This window comes from Trachypithecus francoisi, unplaced genomic scaffold (assembly GCF_009764315.1).
Source record: "Trachypithecus francoisi isolate TF-2019V2 unplaced genomic scaffold, Tfra_2.0 Contig01579, whole genome shotgun sequence".
Classification (NCBI taxonomy): domain Eukaryota; kingdom Metazoa; phylum Chordata; class Mammalia; order Primates; family Cercopithecidae; genus Trachypithecus; species Trachypithecus francoisi.
This window is the reverse complement of record NW_022681442.1, coordinates 15,917,811-15,939,349: the sequence shown is the minus strand read 5'-3', so window position 1 is coordinate 15,939,349 and position 21,539 is coordinate 15,917,811. Positions and strand designations below refer to the sequence as shown.

Sequence of the window (21,539 nt, the reverse complement as noted above, 5' to 3'; positions counted from 1 at the left end):
TTTGATAACATACATGATTCACGGGAGTAGATCAAAATATCAACATTAACAGGAATTTGGAAGAAGTTGATTCCCACCCTCATGGATGACTTTGAGGGTTTCTGGATATTAGTGGAAGACGTAACTGCACTTGTGGTAGAGATAGCATGAGTAATATTAATAGAATTAGAAGTGGAGTTTGAAGATGTACTGAATTGCTGCAATGTAATGATAAAACTTTATTCATGAGATGTTGGTTTTTATGGATGAGTAAAGAAAGTAGTTTCTGGAGATGGAAACTTCTCTTGGTGAAGATACTGTGAACATTGTTGAAATGACAATGAGTTGCAACGAATATCACATAAACTTGATAAAGCAGCAACTGGATTTGAGGATTCAATCCAATTGCAAAAGAAGTTCTGTTAGTCAATTTTTATGAAACAGCATTGCATGCTGCAGAGAAATCTTTCCTGAAAGGTGGAGTCAGTCAATGTGGCAAATATCATTGTTGTCTTATTTTAAGAAATTGCCACAGTCACTCCAGCCCTTAGCAACCACTGCCCTGATCAGGCAGCAGCCGTCAACATTGAAGCAAGACCCTCCACCAGCAAAAAGATAACATGCTAAAGGCTCAGGTGATCATTAGCATTTTTTAGCAATGAGGTATTTTATGTACATTTTCTTTTAGACATAATATTATTGCACATTTAATAGGCTACAGCATTGTATAAACATTACTGTTATATGCACTGGGAAACCAAAAAAAAATTTGGGACCCACTTTATTGTGATACTAACTTTGTTGTGGTGGTCTGGAACTAAATTTGCAACATCTCTAACATATGCCTGTACTGTTATCTGACTGCAGTGTTAATGCTATTAGCAGAGAAAGAATTTGCAAGGGCTAAGTTTCTAAGATTGGTATATGATATGTTAATGTGATTGGATGTCAAACTAAAAGTGAAGGAGAAACACTGAGGAAATTTCAGCAAGGGAATGAAGATTTGGAATTAAGTTTGGAGGATAATCACAAAAACCTCTTTTGGGATTAAAGAGAGCATTTTGTCAGTTAAGTTTGTGTATTAAACCATGAGGAAAGTTATGAGTGCCTTCATTCATTAGGCATGTGTTTGCTATAGAAAGAACTTAAACTATTTAATATTTATAAACAATATCCAAGGATTTATCAGAATAATATGCTATGATACTTAGGGATAAATGTCTGGTATATTTATTCCTTATGTTTTATTCCAGAAATATGTTTTATTTTGTCTTTTGAAATTGTCTATTTTTTGTGTAACCATATTTTTAAAAATATTACCTTGTCTAAATTATACATATTATATACCATTATGTTAATTATGTGTTGCAATTTTATATGGAATAGATTATCATAGTGGATCTTAGTAACAGCTAATTTAATCTCCAATTTGAATTTATTTAAAAGAACAAGTAAGAATATAACCTAATAAGATCTCAAGTTACTTGCCTGAAACAGTCCGATTGTCTTTAAGATATGACTAGTTAACTAGCTTCCTTTATGTAACTATGCTTTTTAATCCAAACAGTGATTTGCAAGACCCTCTCTTTCCCTTCAATTTATTAGATGAACTTGATAATTTTAGCACATTCTTTTATATTTTCGTTTTTGTTTATCTTAAATATTATATCAGAGTTTATTATGTATGGCAAGCCGACATTTTGCACAGAAACATCAATTTATGTTTCATAAAATAAGAATTTTTCTCTCACAAATTTTGACATTTTGTAATAAATATCGAACTATTAATCTACTTCTCTGTCCAAATGCATTTAATGTAACTTTTTCATAAAATCATAAAATTTAAAATATTAATCATTATTATTAATTCATGAAAAATATAGCATATCTTAAATTCAAGTTTTAGATTCTGGACATGTTTTCAATATGAATTTACATTTACATTTGAATTGACAAAATGTATTATTAGGGTTACTGTAGTTTCAGCTAACTTAATTTTTAGCATGTTGTCTTATCAATTCTTTTGGGGTTCTTTAAACATATGGGGAAGATAAGAATATGAAATTGTATCATTGATCAGTTTTTATTTTGATTTTTTAAAAATAATCACTGGATAATGAATGAAATTATTACAGAAGACAGAATTACATAGATGCAGTTATACTAGCTTAAGTTTTAAAACTAACTTTAAATGTAACTTGTGTAAACATATATTTTTCATGGGAATACCACAGAACTAAAATGGAAAACGTTATTTGCAAGAGTCATGTTCTAGCCATGGCATCAACAAATAGGAATCTTCCTAATTAGACCATAATAGATTTTACAATCATAAATATCCCATACCCTGAGAAGATATACTTTCATAGAAAATACATATTTAGAATATTGTTGCCATTATTGATTTGTCTCACTGTTTTTTAAAAGCAGTTGGCTAAATAAACATTCTTTTAAAATGGTATCATTTTTAATACATTAAGAAATAATATTTCATGTAATGCCACCTAATTGAGACACAATAACATCTGTACCTTCCTTTCATAGCTCTTAATAAGGATATATGAAGTCCTAAGAATACTCCTGTGCTAAATCTTGCTATTGAATCTATTTAATTCAATAGATTTCTTGAAGTTATTTATTTATATTTATATATTTCTAAATTATATTCATTTATTTATAATAATTTATTTATTCAATAGTTTTATTGAATGCTTTCTATATACTGTCTACCAATTACTGTTCTAGTCATTGAAAGAGTGCTGTGAACAGTATGAACAAGGCTACTATTCTCGAGGAGCTTATATTTTAGTGGGAAAAAGACATTTTAACTAATCATCAACCAGTATCTAAAAAATAATTTTAGATTGTAGTTTGAAAAACATAGTTTTGGCCGGGCGCGGTGGCACAAGCCTGTAATCCCAGCACTTTGGGAGGCCGAGACGGGTGGATCATGAGATCAGGAGATCGAGACCATCCTGGCTAACACGGTGAAACCCCGTCTCTACTAAAAAAAAATACAAAAAGCTAGCCGGGCGAGGTGGTGGGTGCCTGTAGTTCCAGCTACTCAGGAGGCTGAGGCAGGAGAATGGCCTAAACCCGGGAGGCGGAGCTTGCAGTGAGCTGAGATCCGGCCACTGCACTCCAGTCTGGGTGACAGAGCGAGACTCTGTCTCAAAAAAAAAAAAAAAAAGAAAAACATAGTTTTATACAATACTATAGAGTAAGGGAGCATTAAACTACTTTACATGAGTGTCTTTAAGAAGTATAATATTTATGGTGAGACCTAGATGATACAGAGCAAGCCGTGTGAACACCAGTTGCCCAACATCACTTAAGAATGATTCTCCTTTGCCTGTGCTTATTCCTTTTCCTAGAAAACAGGCTTGTCCAACCTGTAGCCCACGGGCCACATGCGGCACAGGACGGCTTTGAATGCAGTGCAACACAAACTTGTAAACTTTCTTAAAACATGATGAGATTTTTTTGCAATTTGCTTTTTGTTTTTAGCTCATCAGCTATCATTAGTGTTACTGTGTTTTATGTGTGGCCTAAGACAATTCTTTTTCTTCTAGTGTGGCCCAGGGAAGCCAAAAGATTGGGTACCCCTGCACCCTCCAGTTTTATTAGAAGGGTACTGGAATTGCTGTATGCTGTTATAGCCAGAGAAAAACTGAGAATAGCCAGATACACTCGAACCTAATGCTGTGCTTCATTTCTTTCTGCTCTCTGTATCTAATTTTTCTGTTTGATCTCAGCACTTCTGCATATTTTTAGATGTTAAAGAGTGATTTCTTGTCCCACCCATGTGAATAGTAAGAAGACAGGATATTTTTCATGTTATTTTTTCTCATAGCACTTACTGAATTCCAACACATTATATAATTTATTATTATCACCATTTATTATCTCCTCTCCCAGTAAGAATTTTTTCACTGCTAGCTTTTTTTTTTTTTTCTGATACATCCAAGTACCTGGTACAATGCCCAGAAAATAATACTTAGTGATTTATTTGATATATGCATAAATGTATACCCCATAAGAGGGAATCTTGAAAGAGAATCTGATTGGGTTAGTGTCTGCTTGGCATTGCTTTCTAATTTTACCAAATCATCCTTGGATCTGCCTTCCATTTCCATAATCAATTACATCTTATTTTTAAAGTATGTACGTGACAATGGACTGCAACAGTATTTCCCATAGGCAATTTCCCATGGAATTTTCTATGGAAAGTCTCGGGTGGAGGAACATTTTGAAATATTTGTACAACAAATTGTAGTGTTGACTCTTCTGTTGAATAGCCAGTATGGAATATATTCAACCTTAGCCTGTAGCCCCCAGATAGGACTCCAAGTACAAAAACTGCTCAAAAATGAGTCTACATTTACTTTTCAGTGCCATTTATTTTAACAGATTAGTTACTCTGAGTGTCCCTTGCATCAGTTTTTAAGAAAGTCCGTATTTCAGATGGTACTTTTTATAGAGACTTTACCCATAAACTTTGTCCCACCATTAATAGTCCTTATTGTAAAAGGTAGGAGAGTATTATCTGTAGCAGGAGTTGGTTGAGGTCTTCAATCAGTACTTAATGTTCAAGTATCATGTGTAACCTAATTTGAACTGCAGCTATTATTTTTGATAATTTAAAAAATAGTGTTAATTTTGGAAGGTCCAAATGTCTCATCACCCCCTAGAAGTGGTATTTCAGCTTATTCTCTGAAAACAAGCTGGAATCAAAATAACATTCATATTTCTTTATATTTGTCTTTATTATATTTATTAATAGGTAAAGATAGATAATATAATTATTTCAAGGTTTAGAATGTTTTGGTTCTTTATGACTTTTACTTGAAGAAGTAGTCATTTTTCCCCTGGCTACTTTATTTATTCAAATATTCTTTGGACAGATATAAAAAAATATATTGAGATGATTGAGATGTTTCATGTGTGTCTATGTCTTGCTTACTTGCCTGAAATTATGATCTTTCTTATAAGGTACTTAGTTATATGGATCCACAGATGGCAGGTAAACCATCATAAAATTCTGCCATTCCAGCCTGAATCATGTGCTTCACCAATTTAAGTATATTGTTACTCTGTTGGTTACTCCCACTACTTATTCACCGTTTAAATTAAAGAAATGACAAATCTTTTTAAATCAAAACCACAATGAGATACCATCTCACACCAGTTAGAATGGCAATCATTAAGAAGTCAGGAAACAACAGGTGTTGGAGAGGATGTGGAGAAACAGGAACACTTTTACACTGTTGGTGGGATTGTAAACTAGTTCAACCATTATGGAAAACAGTATGGCGATTCCTCAAGGATCTAGAACTAGATGTACCATATGACCCAGCCATCCCACTACTGGGTATATACCCAAAGGATTATAAATCACTCTACTACAAAGACACATGCACACGTATGTTTATTGCGGCACTATTCACAATAGCAAAGACTTGGAATCAACCCAAATGTCCATCTGTGACAGACTGGATTAAGAAAATGTGGCACATATACACCATGGAATACTATGCAGCCATCAAAAAGGATGAGTTTGCGTCCTTTGTAGGGACATGGATGCAGCTGGAAACCATCATTCTTAGCAAACTATCACAAGAAGAGAAAACCAAACACCGCATGTTCTCACTCATAGGTGGGAACTGAACAATGAGATCACTTGGACTCGGGAAGGGGAACATCACACACTGGGGCCTATCATGGGGAGGGGGTAGGAGGGAGGGATTGCATTGGGGAGTTATACATGATATAAACATCATGCACATGTACCCTAGAACTTAAAGTATAATAAAAAAAAAAAAAAAGAATGGCAGATATTTGGGAGTGATAATAATGAGTTAAATAGGGATTGCACAAATGGATTAGTGAAGACCCATATTTGAATATTATATATGTTAATAATCAATACTTTTCTTCCCCTGCAAATGTGCCACTTGCTCTTTGAAAATTTTCCATCTCAGTTCCTTTCCCCACTTTTGTTGGACCTTCTTTGTTTTGTCTATATTTACTTTGTTCTGCATAATTTTTGTTTTCACTTTTAGCAGTTTCTCCTCATTATGAGACCGGCCCTGGGATAGAGATTTGACTGGTTGCTTTTGAAAATTCATGTACTCCAACTGTTCCAGGCTTCTTTAGAACTTCTTCAGGATCCCTTTGAACTAACCTACTCTTGTATTGAGCAATTCTACACTTCTGCTTTCACTTCCTTATTCAAATTGGACTGGCCTAGTTCCAGTTAATATGTTTTTGAAACTTTTGAGTTTCCCTCTTGATTCCCTCTTTTTCCTGGCTTATAGACACTGGTAGCATATACACCTTGGGTTTGTCATTTACCCATGCCTGTTTATGTTTTGGCATTTAAGGGGATAATCTGCCACTTACTTTTGTTGGAATTGTTGTTGTTGTGGTTGTTGTTTTTGGCTTTTCAATTTAGCTGCTGTATATTTTATTATTGGAAATCAAGGATATCAAAAACTATCCTACTACTCCCACTGCCCACTCAGAACTCTGTCCCATGGATTGCATTTGTTAATTTCTAAGTAGTTAAGCTTGTTTTGGCCATATTTGAAATTACAGTTTTAATTTTATTTTATTGGAATATGTTAATACAGCTCATAAAAGCTACCATTTAGATTTTAAAAAATACTTTCTCTGTACAGTGTTTATTGTCTTCTTTTTAAAATGTTCTGTGGATTAAATATATATTTTAAATCATCTGTGTTCTTGTTGATTTCTGTTCTGTTTTGTAACATACATTCTTGAAAGTTCAGCCTGTAGTTTGTTTCTACTTTGTCATGTTCCACATTCTCCGTATATTATTCTGTTTATATTAACATCCCCACCACTCTGTTGAAAGTTCATTTGTGTAAATTACTCATGAAGTTCATGTTGTCAAATCCAGTAGCCATATTTTCCTCCTCATCTTAACCAACAAAATCAACCACTACTTTCTTATTGCAACATTTCTGTTATTTGACTGTCTTGACACAACCCTTTCCTGGTTCCCTCCCACCTACCTTTCCAGTTCTTCTTTTAAGCGCTAATGATGGGGTGGCCCTGAATATCCTCTTAGAGATAATTTCTTCTGCATCTATTCTGTTTCCTAGGGACTATCATACAAGTACATGATTTTAAAATGACATTTATATTCCTTTGATTTCCAAATTTTTAAATCTAACCTTTCCTCTGAGCTTCAAGCTAGTAGCTACTGTCTACTCTTCAACATTTAATAGGTATTTCACATTTAGCATATTCTAAGTAAGTTTTTCTTTTCTTATTTCTCCCTTGATCCTCATGGCCCTTTTCTATTCTCAGTAAGTAGAAATATCTTTCCACTTGTTCTTGTGAGAGCAAACTGCAATAGTCATGATTGATTCTTCTCCTTCATTCACCTGTCATGTCTAATCCTTCAGCATGTCTCCTCATTTCTCTCTCTAAATTATGTTCCCAACTACTTATTTTTGTCTTAATGACTACTACTCTTCTGCAAGCTACTATCACCTATGACTAGAAAAATCAAATATCCTCCTCTCCTATCTTCTGGATCCCCCCAGTTATTTCTTTCTCACCCAACAGCCAGAATGATATTTTTCTTGAGAGTTCGATCATGTCATTCTGACAGCTCAAAACTTTCCATGGGTTCCCATTGCCCTTATAATATGTTCTGAACTCTTTGTCATGAGTTCAGAATATTAGGAGCTTTGTCTTATTACAATGGTGTCACTAGCACCTAGAACAGAACTTGTTTAGTGACTATTTCTTGAATATGTTTACATGATTTAAATGATTTAAATAGATTAATTTTGTGTCTCTTTGATCAGATAACTTTTAAAAGAGATATGCATATTAATAATTTCCTACAAAATTTTGCCATTTTCAAATTCCCCTTATATGTCCAGGCATTGTGTTTTTACTTATTTGGCCTGTATTTTTGGTGTATATTGTTTTATTATTATATTTTCTTTGTCTCAGTGTTTTGTTTGATCAGGTTTTGACTTTGAATTTCACTTTGCTATTAATATTGGTTTATATGTTTTCTTGTTTTTAAGTGCCTATTATATCTTTTTACAGTATTTTATATTTTGGATAAAAATGTGTCACTGTTCTATATGTGTTTTCTGCTAAAAACATAAAGCTGAATTGTATATTTTAATCTACTGCAAAAATGTCTTTCAATGTGGGTTCACCCTGTTGACATTTACTGCAATTGCACTTTATCTTATTCAGTTAATTTTATGTTATATTTATTATTTTATTTGTTATTTCATCTGTTCTCTTTTTTTATATATTTGCTAATTTATTCAAGCCTTTGTTCAAGCTCCTTATACCCCCTTCTCATTTATATTTATCAACACTGCCTAAGGTTTCCTCCTATTCCTTAATTAAACTAATTTTCTTTATTATGATTTCAAAATATTATCATTTTGAAGATTTTCCTGTTCTTAATTATTGTTTCCAGAATTCTATTACCATGGATTTAAGTTCTTGTTGACAATATTCTTTGATAAGCTTCATTTCTATGACATTCTTATGGACAATCACCTGGGAAGAAAATTCATTATTTTAAACTTTAAAAGATGTTTTTTCTTTAATCTTTTATGATATTTTCACCTATAACCAATCTCCTATGCCAGTATCTTTCTTCAGCCTTTGTATAAGTGTTTCATAATTCAATAGCTTAGAAGCTCGTAGGAAATGAATATTACTATATTTAAGCTTACATGTACATGCCAAAGAATCATTTTCTCAACTTACTGTAATTCTTTACATAAGAAATGCTGACATCCCTTATTTTAGAATGCATTTAAATTCCTTAGTGTTCTTTCCTTGCACTGAAAGCTGGGAAAATTATAGGATTCATTTCCTTTGTTTTTCTTCACTCAGGGATCATAATCTCCGGCCACTTGTCCAATGCCTGAAATTGGTTGTTTCATATACTTCACCTAGTTTTCCAGCTGTTTACAGCAGGAGAGAAAACTCATTCCTTTTCAGTAGAAATTCTATTATGTTTTTGAAAGATTTTTATAAAATATTATTAAAAGAAAAAGAGATTTTAATACCTGAATGGTTTAGCTTCAGCAATGTGAGAAAACTCACACTGACATCTCATTTATACATGATACAGAAGTTTAATAATGTTTATATTGTAACTTTTACATGCCAGAAATTATGGTAATCATTAAATTTCTATTAATTCAGTTAGATTTTCTATAACATTATAAGGTAGATGCTTTTATTATTACCACTCGCATATGGGGAAACTGAGAAATAGACTAGTTTTTCAAAATATACAGGGCTAGTAAGTGAAAAGCCACATTACACCATCAGTTATTCTCTATCCAGATGCTATATTGGTGAATGATACATTATAATACTCTTCCTCAAGGCAGATGTTATAGTATGATCTCTATAATGCTAACAGAAATGGAGAATGACTTTAACTTTTTTGGCTAGTTTCACCTTTTAAAATTAACTTCTTATTAACATTAACAAGTTTTAAAATGATGTGACATATTTTATTATTTGAATGGTGTGTAACAAAGCATTTGTGTGTATATATATATATATATATATATGAACTTCTCCAGATTAAGATATATAGGGAGAAAATTCCCTGTTTTCTTAACTGAGTTGAAAATTTGGGTGTTTTGGTTAGGCATATTTAATCTGTTATAGTATTTCACATGAAACTCTTAGCCTACATCCTTAAAGTAATTTTCTAATAGTTTTTAAAATATTTAATGTCATATTCTACGCTATGACCATCATTAGCAGTTGGATATATTAGGTGTTCTAGATGAAGTTTTGATTCCATCACATATTTGATTTATAATATGACAATCCAAATGTCTTGGTGATTTCGAAAAACTATATTTACAGATGTCACGAAATATCACCACAGGTTTTAGAGAACATACTTTCAATTTTTTTTATTTTGATTTTTCAGATTGCATTCTCACAACACAATACAATCATGGACCTTGTGCAGTTTTTTGTCACCTTCTTCAGGTAAAAGTTTGCTTTGACTAACTTTGAACTTGTCAAGCCTATATTCTGATATATGTCCTGTCAATCTGTTAGATAATCGACCAATTCTGTAACCTTAAAGTATCATAGAGTGTGTCTTGAATAGCTTTATATGCTTAAACATATCCCACAGAGCAGAGGGAACATAACTGAAATGTACTTGTGCAAGATTATTTTGCTGTTAACACTATTTAATGGATTCAGTGGAAAGAGGATAACTTTGTGTCTCCCATCACATAAGTAATTATAGCCTGTTTTAATTAATGAAATTAACAATGTATGCATCACATGGATTAGTTACATCTACAGGAACTAAATCAATTTGTTTATTTCTTCTTTTAAAATGCTAATTTGCAATGTGTCATTCTGCAATAGAGGTTATAGTTTGTAGCATTTCTCAAAACATGAAAACTGTTTTCAGGGAACATTTATTTTCATTTCCATGGGATGTAAATATAGAGACTCTGGGTTAGGAGTTAAAGTTATAGAATGTCTGTGTTATGAGATCGTAGATCCTCTGGATTGGAAGAGATCTTATTTTTGTTAACATTGTTATTCATGTTTGAATTTTATGCTGGTCATTTGGGTGGCTTTGTGCAAATTAGACAAGTATGACTTCTCTTTCTGGCATATAAAGCCCCACATCATGGCACACAACATTGAAAATAGTGCAGTATGAATTTTATCCAACACTCACCAACTTGGCTGGGTTGCCATACAGTAAAGACCTGCACAACTCAGTCCTTAGCACAGATGATGTATTTGGAACTTTTCTAAACACAAAGTAACCATCATCTTGTTGATTGTCTTGTCCAGACATCCATAAAGTATTTGAATTTCTAATACCTTATTCACTGGAGTCTGCAAACATTTTCCATTAAGGGCCAGATAGTAAATATTTTAAAATTTGTGGGCTGTATCGTCTTCATCGCATCTATGCAACTTTTCTTCTATAGTGTTAAAGTGGACAAAGCCTATATGGAAACAAATGAGAGTGACTGTGTTCCAATAAAACTTTATTATAAAAACAACTGGTGGATTGAATTCAGCCTGTGGACATAATTTGCCCAACCACTGATCAGTTTTATGCCTGAATGCCTTTAATGACAGGAAGCTCACCAGCTCCTCAGATAGCATTTTCTATCATCAGATAACAAATTGTTCTTTATAACTGAGCTGAAATCTGTCTCCCTATGATATCTCTCCTAATTCCTCCATATGGGCCCATATATAACAATTTCAATTTCTCATTTCCATTTACAGCCCTTCAGATTTGTAAACTATTTTCTACAATTTACACATTCCTTGTTCATTTTTCTACTTCTCTTGATAAGAGAAACCTTTGCCATATTGGTCAGTTTACTCTGAAAACAATCATGTTCGTCTATGCACCTTGAAATACTATAATTTCTATAATGTATTTTGATAAACATATTTATCACTAATATGTGTAAAAAGTTCATTCGTACTTTAAATTTGTTCCTTAAAATGAAATTTGAGGAAACATCTCAAATATGTTTAATATTTTACAACTTTTTACTTCAGAAGACCAATGAATTTTAAGGCTATTAACAAAGTTACAATATGGTTTTAGAAAGTACTAGAAGTTACAATTGAACAAGCATTATTGAATGCATTAAAACAACTTTAGTTGTTGTTGTTGTTGTCATTGTTGTTGTTGAGACAGGGTCTCACCCTGTTACCCAGGCTGGAGTGCAATGTTGCTATTTCGGCTCACTGCAACCTCCACCTCCTGGGTTCAAGCAATTCTCCTGCCTCAGCCTCCTGAGTAGCTGGGATTACAGGCACGCCTAGCTAATTTTTGTATTTTTAGTAGATACGGGGTTTCACCATGTTGGCCAAGCTGGTCTTGGTCTCCTGACCTCAGATGATCTGCCCACCTCGGCCTCCCAAAGTGCTGGGATTACAAGTGTGAGCCACCATGTCTCGCCTAAAAAAAACTTTTTGATGCAGAATAGTCTTGATGGAAATTCACTGGAAGTTTGGTTAAGTGCAAAATTTCACAAAGTTGAATATGTATGTAAATTATTTGAATCTTGAGGTTTTTTATTTTAAGCTTTTGAATTTGTGTGCATATTTAAATTCAATAGCTCTTTTGTTAAGTAAAAGAAAATTACTGTTAATGTGTACCATGTCTTAGAGATGATCCTATTTATTATGTTGTCATCATGGACAATGTAAAATAAAATATTCTAATCTTTGTGTGTGATAAAATATATTTGATGGGTTTTTTGTCATTTAAATTCTTTCAGTAGTGAAACGTAAATTAGATCATTTAAAAATACATCATTGTTAAGAAAAATATGGACAGGATATTTTGAAGCTTATTAATTATTAAGTTTTATAAAGTTACTGCTAAACTTTAAGAGATTTTAAAACAGGTTAACATTTATGGAGACCCCTCAATCAGGCCATTTTTACTGTTATTGCTGTTATTTTGGTGAAAGAGCTGAGTGTGTCAGCTTTGCAGTTTAGCTATAGTTCTGTAGGGGCCAGTTCTCAAACTCTTTGTTAGATTTTACCTCTATGTTGTGTGTAGTTCTGACAATTCAACGTAATTGGGCCAGTACGAGGGAGATCACTTCCAGACATAGCCTGGCTTTGTTCTTAATGTTTTGTGCCATCTTAAGTAGGTCACTGTTTTAGTCTCTTTGTGTTGCTGAAAAGGAATACCTGAGGCTGGGCAATTTATAAAAAGAGGTTTATTTGGCTCATAGTTGTGCTGGCTGTACAAGAAGTAGGGTGCCAGCATGTGCATCTGGTGAGGATATCAAACTGCTTCCACTCATGGCAGAAGAGGAAGGGGAGCTGGCATGTGTAGCAATCACATGCGGAGGGAAGAGGTGAGAGCCAGAGACTCTTGTAAACAGCCGGCTCTCATGGGAACTCATAGAGTTCTCACTCTATGGTTCATTACCATAGGGACACCACCAAGTCATTCACGAGGGATCTGCCCCTGCAACTCAAACACCTTTCATTAGGCTCAACCTCCAACATTCGGCATCAAATTTCAATATGTGGCTTGGAGGGTCAAATATTAAAATTATAACATTCTATCCCTGGCCCCTCAAATCCCTCATGTCCTTCTCACATATAAATTATAATCATTTAATCTCAATACTTCCCAGAAGTCTTAACTTGTTTCAGCATCAACTCAGAAGTCCAGGGTCCAAACTCTCACCTGAGACTCAAACCAAGTTCCTTTCAGCTGTGAGCCTGTAAAATCAAAATCAAGTTATTTATCTCCAAGATACAATGGTGGAACAGATATTGAGTAAACATCTCATTCCAAAAGGGAGAAATTGGTCAAAATATAGTGATAACATGCTGCATGAAAATCCAAAATCTAGCAGGGAAGACATTACATATTAAAGCTCCAAAATTATTTCCCTTGGTTCCATGTCCTGCACCCTGGGAACATGGATGCACCACGGCCCTGCTCTACTAGGCATTTCCCTGGTGGGTACTCTATTCAGGCCCTCCAACCCCATATTTCTGCTCAGCATTGCCTCACTAGCATCTGTCTGCAGGGTCTCCACCCCTATGGCAGGCTTGTGGCTGGGCACTCAGGCTTTTCAATACATCCCCTGGAATCTCAGTGGAAGCTGCCAAGCCTCTACTACTCATACTTTCTAGCCTCTTCAGTGGCAGCAGGAGCAATACCTGGGGCCATTTGAGCAGTGAGATGTGGGGAACACTTTCCAGAGATGGGGCATGACAATGTTGTCCCAAGCCTGTCATCCAGAACCATACCATCTTCTTTGGTCTCTTGGTCTGTGATGGGAAGCCCAGAAGCGTGACAGATTTGTGACATGCCTTCAGGGTCTTTCCCCCATTGTCTTTATGAATAGTACCTGACTCCTTTTATTCATGCTACTTTCTTTAACAAATGTTTGCTACCCCAGCACTCTTGGTGTCCTCTTCTGAAAACACTCTTTCCTTCTCTGCCACATGGCCAGGCTGAAGATTCTACAAACTGTTATCCCCTGCTTTCCTTTTGATTATAAATTCCAACTCTAGGTTATTCATTTGCTCCCACATGTGAACATAAGCTGTTAAAAGCAGCCACATCACTTCTTGAGCACTTTGCTGCTTGGCATGGACACAATGCAGCAAAGTTATTTGACAGGGCATAACAAAGGTTATCTTTGCTTCAGTTCTGAATTATTTCCTCCTTTCAGTCTGAGACCCTCAGCATGGCCTTTACTGTCTATATTTCAATCAGCATTTTGGTCGCAGCCACTTAACCAATCTCTAAGATGTTCCAAACTTTCCCTCATTTTCCTATCTTATGAGCACTCCAGTTCCAGAGCCACTTTGACGTTTTTAGGTATCTTTATAGCAACATGCCACTTCCTGGTACCAATTTTCTGTCTTAGTCCATTTGTGTTGCTATAAAAGAATACCTGAGGCTGAGTAATATATAAAGGAAAGAGGTTTACTTGGCTCATGGTTCTGCAGATTGTGCAAGAAGTATGGTGTTGGCATTTGCATCTGGTGAGGGCCTCAAGCTGTTTCCATTAATGGTGGAAAACGAAGGGGAGCTGTTATGTGTGGAGATCATATGGTGAGAAAGTAGGCAAGAGAGAGAGGAGAGAAGTTCTAGACTCTTTTAAATTACCAGCTGTCATGGGAACATGAGAAACAATGATGGCACCAATCCATTCATGATGGATCTACCCCCATGAACCAAACACCTCCTATTAGGCCCCACCTCTAACATGGGGTGTCAAATTTTAACATTTTATTTGGAGGGTCAAATATCCAAACTATGGCAGTCACCTAGCTTCTCTAAATCTCAGTCCTTTTATTTATTGAACTAAAGGATTTTGTTGTTGTTGTTGCTGTGAAATAATATAGTAAATGATTCAAAAATTGAAAAGAATTATTTTTAAATTTGTAAAATCGAAAAGTAAATGTATCTGAGTCAGGAAAGTCTGAATTATTTATTGTAAAGAAATAAATGGAAATTTGGTAGAGACTACTATCCCTGCACCTTTCAGACTTTTAATGGTGGCGTTAATTTTTGTATCACTGGATGATATTTTGCATTTATTAACCTGTCCAGTTGGGGGTAGTTTCAGAGATTACCAGTTGGTCTTTTCCACTATGACTGATCTTATCCTATAACCCTGAACACAGTGTAGGGGTTATTCCAGCTACCTTGTACATCAGATCTATTTATACACTTAAAGAGTGGGGAAATGACCAAAGGGTGGATCCATTGACATAGTGGGCACACTGTGAGCAAGAATTTAGTCAGAATTTGTTATGTGCTCCCCACCCCCTGAACACCCCAACTCTAATAAGAGGCCAGGATGATATTTTGAATGCTTGGCTGTCTGTGTCACTTCTACCCTCATGTCCAATAAAGTTTAAAATGTCTGCTTATTCCTCCTGTACTGTCTATATATTCTCATGTGTATACCTGTGTATATAATCAAGTATATGGTGTAGGTATTTTCAGGGATCATTTTACCCACTTTTCAAAATGTTTCAGGGACCTTCCTTCTATGGATTCAGTCACCTGATTAGTTAATGGGTTTTGAATTTGGAAATTAGCTGAAATCTGGGAACTGTGAAGAGAAACATGGCCCTCCATTGAAGCAACAACCCTCAGTCTCCTGTTCCTTCATTCTCACTTAAAATGAAACCAGATGTTAAATAGTACCACTGTTAGCTGCCCACCTGTTTTGCCCTTCAGAATACCATGCTTTCTTAATAATTCCTACAACTCTTTGTGAGCCAACCCCCTTGGCAGTTCATCCAGTCTTGTTGATCTAATTATGGTAATTGTGGTTTCTGGATTCTGGCGGTTAAGCACTGACACCTGTCCTCTAACTCTGGGTCTCCATCTTTTTATGGCAATTAACAAACCTAGCCCTGTGACTATCTCTCCTATTTTCAGGCCTGCTCTGAAGAGGAGAGCCAACTCTAAGCCTCCTTATAATACTGGTGCCTCTCTCATCAGCATATTCATAACAGCCTTAATGCATAGGGTGTCCTCTCAGTCCTCCCATGGAACACAACCTGGTAGTTCTTCTGGCCTCATATAATATGAACCATTCCAGCATATCCCCTTCTCTCAATGTTTTTATAACTTTCTCTTCCATAAACCAGGACAACTCAGGCATTTCAATTTCACTTGTACTAGACATTACATTTTTCAGGCTTCTACGAGTGATTCTAGCAACAAGTTTGCTCCATTCCCTGGAATCCTCAGTAGGATATTACATCTCTGTGGTCCTGAAAATGTGCACCAAAATCAATGAATTTTTATTTATCCAGTCTTAACATTTCGTTGCCCTTTATCAAATATTTAAATCTGGTCATACTTCCACAGCTCCTGCCAGTACATGCTCCCTAAATCTTGCACCTGCTTCAATTGTGCAATCCATTTTCTTTCTTATCAGGCTCATTTGGGTCATGCTGTGATTTAATCCCAGTTATCAGTCTGGCAGCCAAGAAAAGAAGTGGTGACAGCTTGTGAGGGGGCACCTGTTACCTAAGAGAGAAGAGAACTCTTCAGTGTCTTCCAGCATAACAAAATGCTAAGTATTACTAGGAAAGCGGGCAGTAAAACCAACATCCTCAGAAGCATTCATTCAGATATTCCTATCCCATATTTCAGGTTCCTAGGTCTCCTGAACCATGGCCCTTTTGCATAACACACCTTCTTTGGCTTAGCATTCTGTCATCTCTGGAGCTCTGCAATTCTCTAACAATTAGATCATCATCCTGCTGGTCGTTCATGTTGGCATTTCTGCTGTCAGTCATCAGGACCTCATTTAAAGCTATGAAAGAGACCCACTGGCTGTTTTATTTAGCCAGTAAGGTTTTTTAATGGCCTTCAGTCTCTCATTATCCCTCTGCAGGTATCAATACAACGTAATGATAATCAGTCTACTCCACTCTCTTTTGAAGGTGTTTTCCCCATCTTCCAAATGCCTGAATTGCTGTACCTTCAAGTTTTTTCTCTATCGGGGCATTTCCTCAGGTCACTACTGGTGAAATCCAGCAATTTAAGTCTTCTGCCAGGAACTGTGTTCCACCCACCAACGTGGATGTTGTCCTCTTAGCCTGCCAATCAGTGAGTGAATCAGTTCCTCATCTCCATCTTACCTTCTGTTTTATTGGACCATGAGTCCTCTGAGACGCAGAAGCCAAGATGAGATAAGATAAGCAATAAATGTGTTAGGGGAACTCCTGTGAGGGGAAATTAGGAGACAGGAGGGGAGATAATGGGAAACCTTTAGACCACAATGCCTACCTGCCTTTGTGAGGGAGAGAAGGAAGAAAGCGAAGGTGAGTGAAAGAGCCTGAGAATGCAGGGCACTTCTAAGAATGTGTAGTGCCAGTGGCGCAGCCTTGAGCAAAAGTCACCCATCAGAGGAGTGTTCCTTCTCCCAGGAACAGGCCTGCCTTGGTAGCTCTGCCATGTTTAGTCAATGACTAAGGGCAGCCCTTGGGAAGCATGGGCTCAGTGTGAATAAAATGATGGATTTCAGAGTGCAGTAGCTGGGGCCACTAGTCAGTTATGCTTTCTGCCATCAGGGATCAAAGAGGTACCTTTTTTTTCTCTCTCTGAGATGGGGTCTCACTCTGCCTCCCAGGCTAGAGTGTAGTGGCACAATCTCAGTTCACTCAATCTCTGCCTCCCAGGCTCAAGCGATCCTCCCACCTCAGCCTCCCGAGTAGCTGGGACCACAGGTGCATGCCACCACGCCTGACTAATTTTTTTTTGTACAGAGTTTTGGTATGTTGTGTTTTAATTTTCACATTTCTCTAAATATTTTCTAATTTCATTGTGATTTTGTCTTTCATCCATTGATCAAGTGTGTGTTGGTAATTTCCATATATTTTTTAATGTTCAAGTTTTTCTTCTGTTATTGATTTCTAACTTTATCCCACTGTGGGTGGCAAAGATACTTTGTACATTTATCTTTTAAAATCTATCAAGATATAATTTGTTACCTAACATATATTCTGTCCTGGAGAATGTCTCCTGTGCCCTTCAGGAGAATATGTATTCTGTTGTTTTTATATAGAGTATCCTGTATATATCTATTAGATCTTGGTGGTTTATTGCATTGCTCTAGACCTCTGTTTCCTTTTTTATCTTCTGTCTGATTGTTCTATCCTTTACTGAGAGTGGAGTTGAATTATTGTTTTAATCGGTTGGATTTCTCTTTGTTCCTATTGTTACTTTTTGTGTTAAAGACCATTTTTAGCATCAATATAGTATTTCTTTATTAGAATGTGTCTATGTCTTTTTGCATATCTCTCTTTTTTTTTTTTTTTTTTTTTGAGACGGAGTCTTGCTCTCGCCCGGGCTGGAGTGCAGTGGCCGGATCTCAGCTTACTGCAAGCTCTGCCTCCCGGGTTTACGCCATTCTCCTGCCTCAGCCTCCGGAGTAGCTGGGACTACAGGTGCCCGCCACCTCGCCCGGCTAGTTTTTTGTATTTTTTAGTAGAGACGGGGTTTCACCGTGTTAGCCAGGATGGTCTCGATCTCCTGACCTCGTGATCCGCCCGCCTCGGCCTCCCAAAGTGCTGGGACTACAGGCTTGAGCCACCGCACCCGGCCGCGTATCTCTTAACATTTTTTCTGTTGTCATATTTTGTGTGTGTTTCTTTTATATCAAAAATATCTGGATGCTTTTGTTTTGTTTTAATAATCTGAGAATCTCTTAATTTTATGTGACAGGGAAATAAATGGAAATTTTCTTTATTCTTCTCTCTGATTTTTATTAATTGAGTGAGCTTCTAGTATTCTTTTATTTTCCTTTTAGCAGTTTAGGAATTATAGTTTTATATTTTTTATTTAATGATTACTGTTAAATTTTAACAAGTATATTTCCCTAACTAACAATAATATTAATTAGTATCTCTTTTATCCTCCTGAATCATATAGGAGAACTAAAAAACTTTGACATTTTTACTTTTACTTATCATTGTCTAATTTTTAAACATATTTTCCAATTTCTAATTTTAATTTGTGTTTTATTTGGTGATACAATTCACATATAATAGAATCCACCAATTGAAAGTGCACAGTTATTCTTCACCCATTATCGCAATCAATTTTAGAACATGTCATCATCCCCAAAAGAAGCCATGTACTCATCGGTAGTCACTCCCCTCCCTCTCACATACCCCTAGTTCTGAAAAATCACTAATCTACTCTCTGTCCATGGATTTGCCTATTCTGGACATCTTATGTAAATGGAATCATACAATACTTGTTCTTTTGTGACTGGTTACTTTCATTTAGCACAATGTTTCTTATCCATAACATAGTATGGATCAGTAGTTCATTTCTTTTTATTGCTGAATAATAATTCATCTTATGTGTATAACACATTTTATTTCTCTGTTTATTAGTTGATTGTTATTTGGGTTCTTTTTTCTTTATTCACTGTTGTGAATAATACTGCTATGAACATTTGTGTATAAGTTTTTATGTGGATGTATGTTTTCATTTCTCTTAAGTATATAATTAGAACTGTTGATCACATGGTAATTCTAGGTTAAACATTGTGATAAACTGCTGAACTTTTTCTAAAGAAGATGTATCATTTTATAATCTTACCAGCAAGGATCAGACATTTATTTTTTCCACATTCTTACTAAAGTTTGTATTAACTGCCTTTCTTATAGCCATCTTAGTGAGCATAAAGTGGTGAGAGATGATGCATATTTAGATGAATTAAAAATGAAAGATTAGAAGAATCTAAAGAATACAACAGGCAAAGAAATAATAAGAGTGAAGCACTTGAAAAAAACAATCAAGGATGGCTACATGGAAGCAAGCATGCAAGTGGGCAGAATAATGCAAAGCTAAGTATTCATGATTCGGGAAAATAATGCAAAGCTAAGTGTTCATGATTCGGGAAAAATAAGACATTTAATCATGTTGTACATAAAGATATTCTGAAAGAGAAAAAAGAAGAAAATGCAACTCCCTAGAGATAAAAAGTAAACCTAATTTAGTCACAGGATCTCTATATCAAAGTGGTATAATAATGGAATATTTGCCAGAAAGTTTTTTAAAAATGTGTAAAGACACTGTGAAGAATTACAAATACACGTAAGTCCCCATTTTAAAAAATGAGATTTTAATGATGGATATGTTATTGGAAATGAGACCTGAAGATATGGATTTTGCTAAGTAGAAACAATACATGATTTCTAAACGTATTGGAAGTTTACTTGGGAATTTTCTCCATGGTTTTGTTGTGGAATAAAGTAGATATTTAGGACCTAACTGTTCTTGTAAACCAAAATATTTAATGCGGTGGGAGTAAACTAGTGACGGTACGTTTTCTTGCAACTTAGTTAAACCAGTGTTCCCCATCTAGTTTACAAAGTTGAGGTTTAGTGTACTAGATGCTGAAATAGATTTCTCTGAGAGTCATGTCAGTAACTTCACATTTTGACTTAAATACTGCTTTACACCTCAAACTTTTAACATGCTTTAAACTGAATTTACTGTACTGGCAAACAGTGTCTTTTTTTCCAGTTTTCTGTAGCTCAGTTATAGGTATCACTGTTTAACTCACTGGAATACTTGGGACTCATTGAAATCCTCTTTCCTTAATGCTCTACATGAACCTCAGTTCTACCTTCTTTCTATCAATATATTGTATGTAAATTAGCCAAAGTGGTTATTTTAAACATAAATTATTAACTCCACTGTTTAAAAGCTTCCTTTTACATTTATAATTCAAAGCATGAGTATTCTTATACTTAAATATACCAGTAACTTTTTCATTGTTAGAGGGGGCAGTGGTTAATTACTTGCCTTTTTTTCAGCATATTTTTGGTCCTTATTGTTTGTTTGTTTGTTTTTTACTTCTGTTGGAAGCATTTAAAAATTTCTGTGCAGTAAAATTCCTTTTGTGGGGAGTACAATTGTGTGAGTTTTAACACATGGATCATTTGTTATAATTACCGGCTCTCCCAGGATACAGAACAATTCTAAAGCCCCAATGAATACCCCATACCTTCTTTGCAGTTAGACTTTCTCCCCACTCATACACCCTGGCAACCATTGACCTGATCTCTGTTGTCACAGTTTTGCCTTTTCCGGGGAATGTCATTCAAATGGCTTCTTTCCCTTAGTCTATTGCATTTAAGATTCATCCAAGGCAGTTTTTTATATCAATAGTCCATTTCATTTCATTGCTAAGTAGTATTTCATTATACGGATATATCACACTTTGTTTATCCATTCACCCATTGAGAGATATGGATTGTTACATTTTTTGGTATTTATGAATAATGCTGCTTGATCAACATACATACAAGTTTTACACAAACGTAAGTTTTCATTTCTCTAGCATAAATACCTGGAATTAGGGTTGCTGGACCACAGGGTGGATATGTATTCATCTTTATAATTACTGCCAATGTTTTTCAGAGAGTGACCGCACAATTTTGTGTTGCAACCAGCAAAGCTCAGGGTTCCAGTTGTTGCACATTCTCGCCAG

General features: G+C 35.3%; 1 protein-coding gene across 1 annotated transcript in view; it reads left to right on the top strand.

The window, feature by feature from the left end:
• Window positions 1–21,539, top strand: part of ATRNL1 (attractin like 1) — an 852,984-nt gene that overhangs the window by 420,490 nt on the left and 410,955 nt on the right. The window contains exon 25 of the mRNA XM_033181738.1: window positions 9,947–10,008. Within this exon, the coding sequence (XP_033037629.1) occupies window positions 9,947–10,008 (62 nt within the window). The remainder of the gene's footprint in view (window positions 1–9,946; window positions 10,009–21,539) is intronic.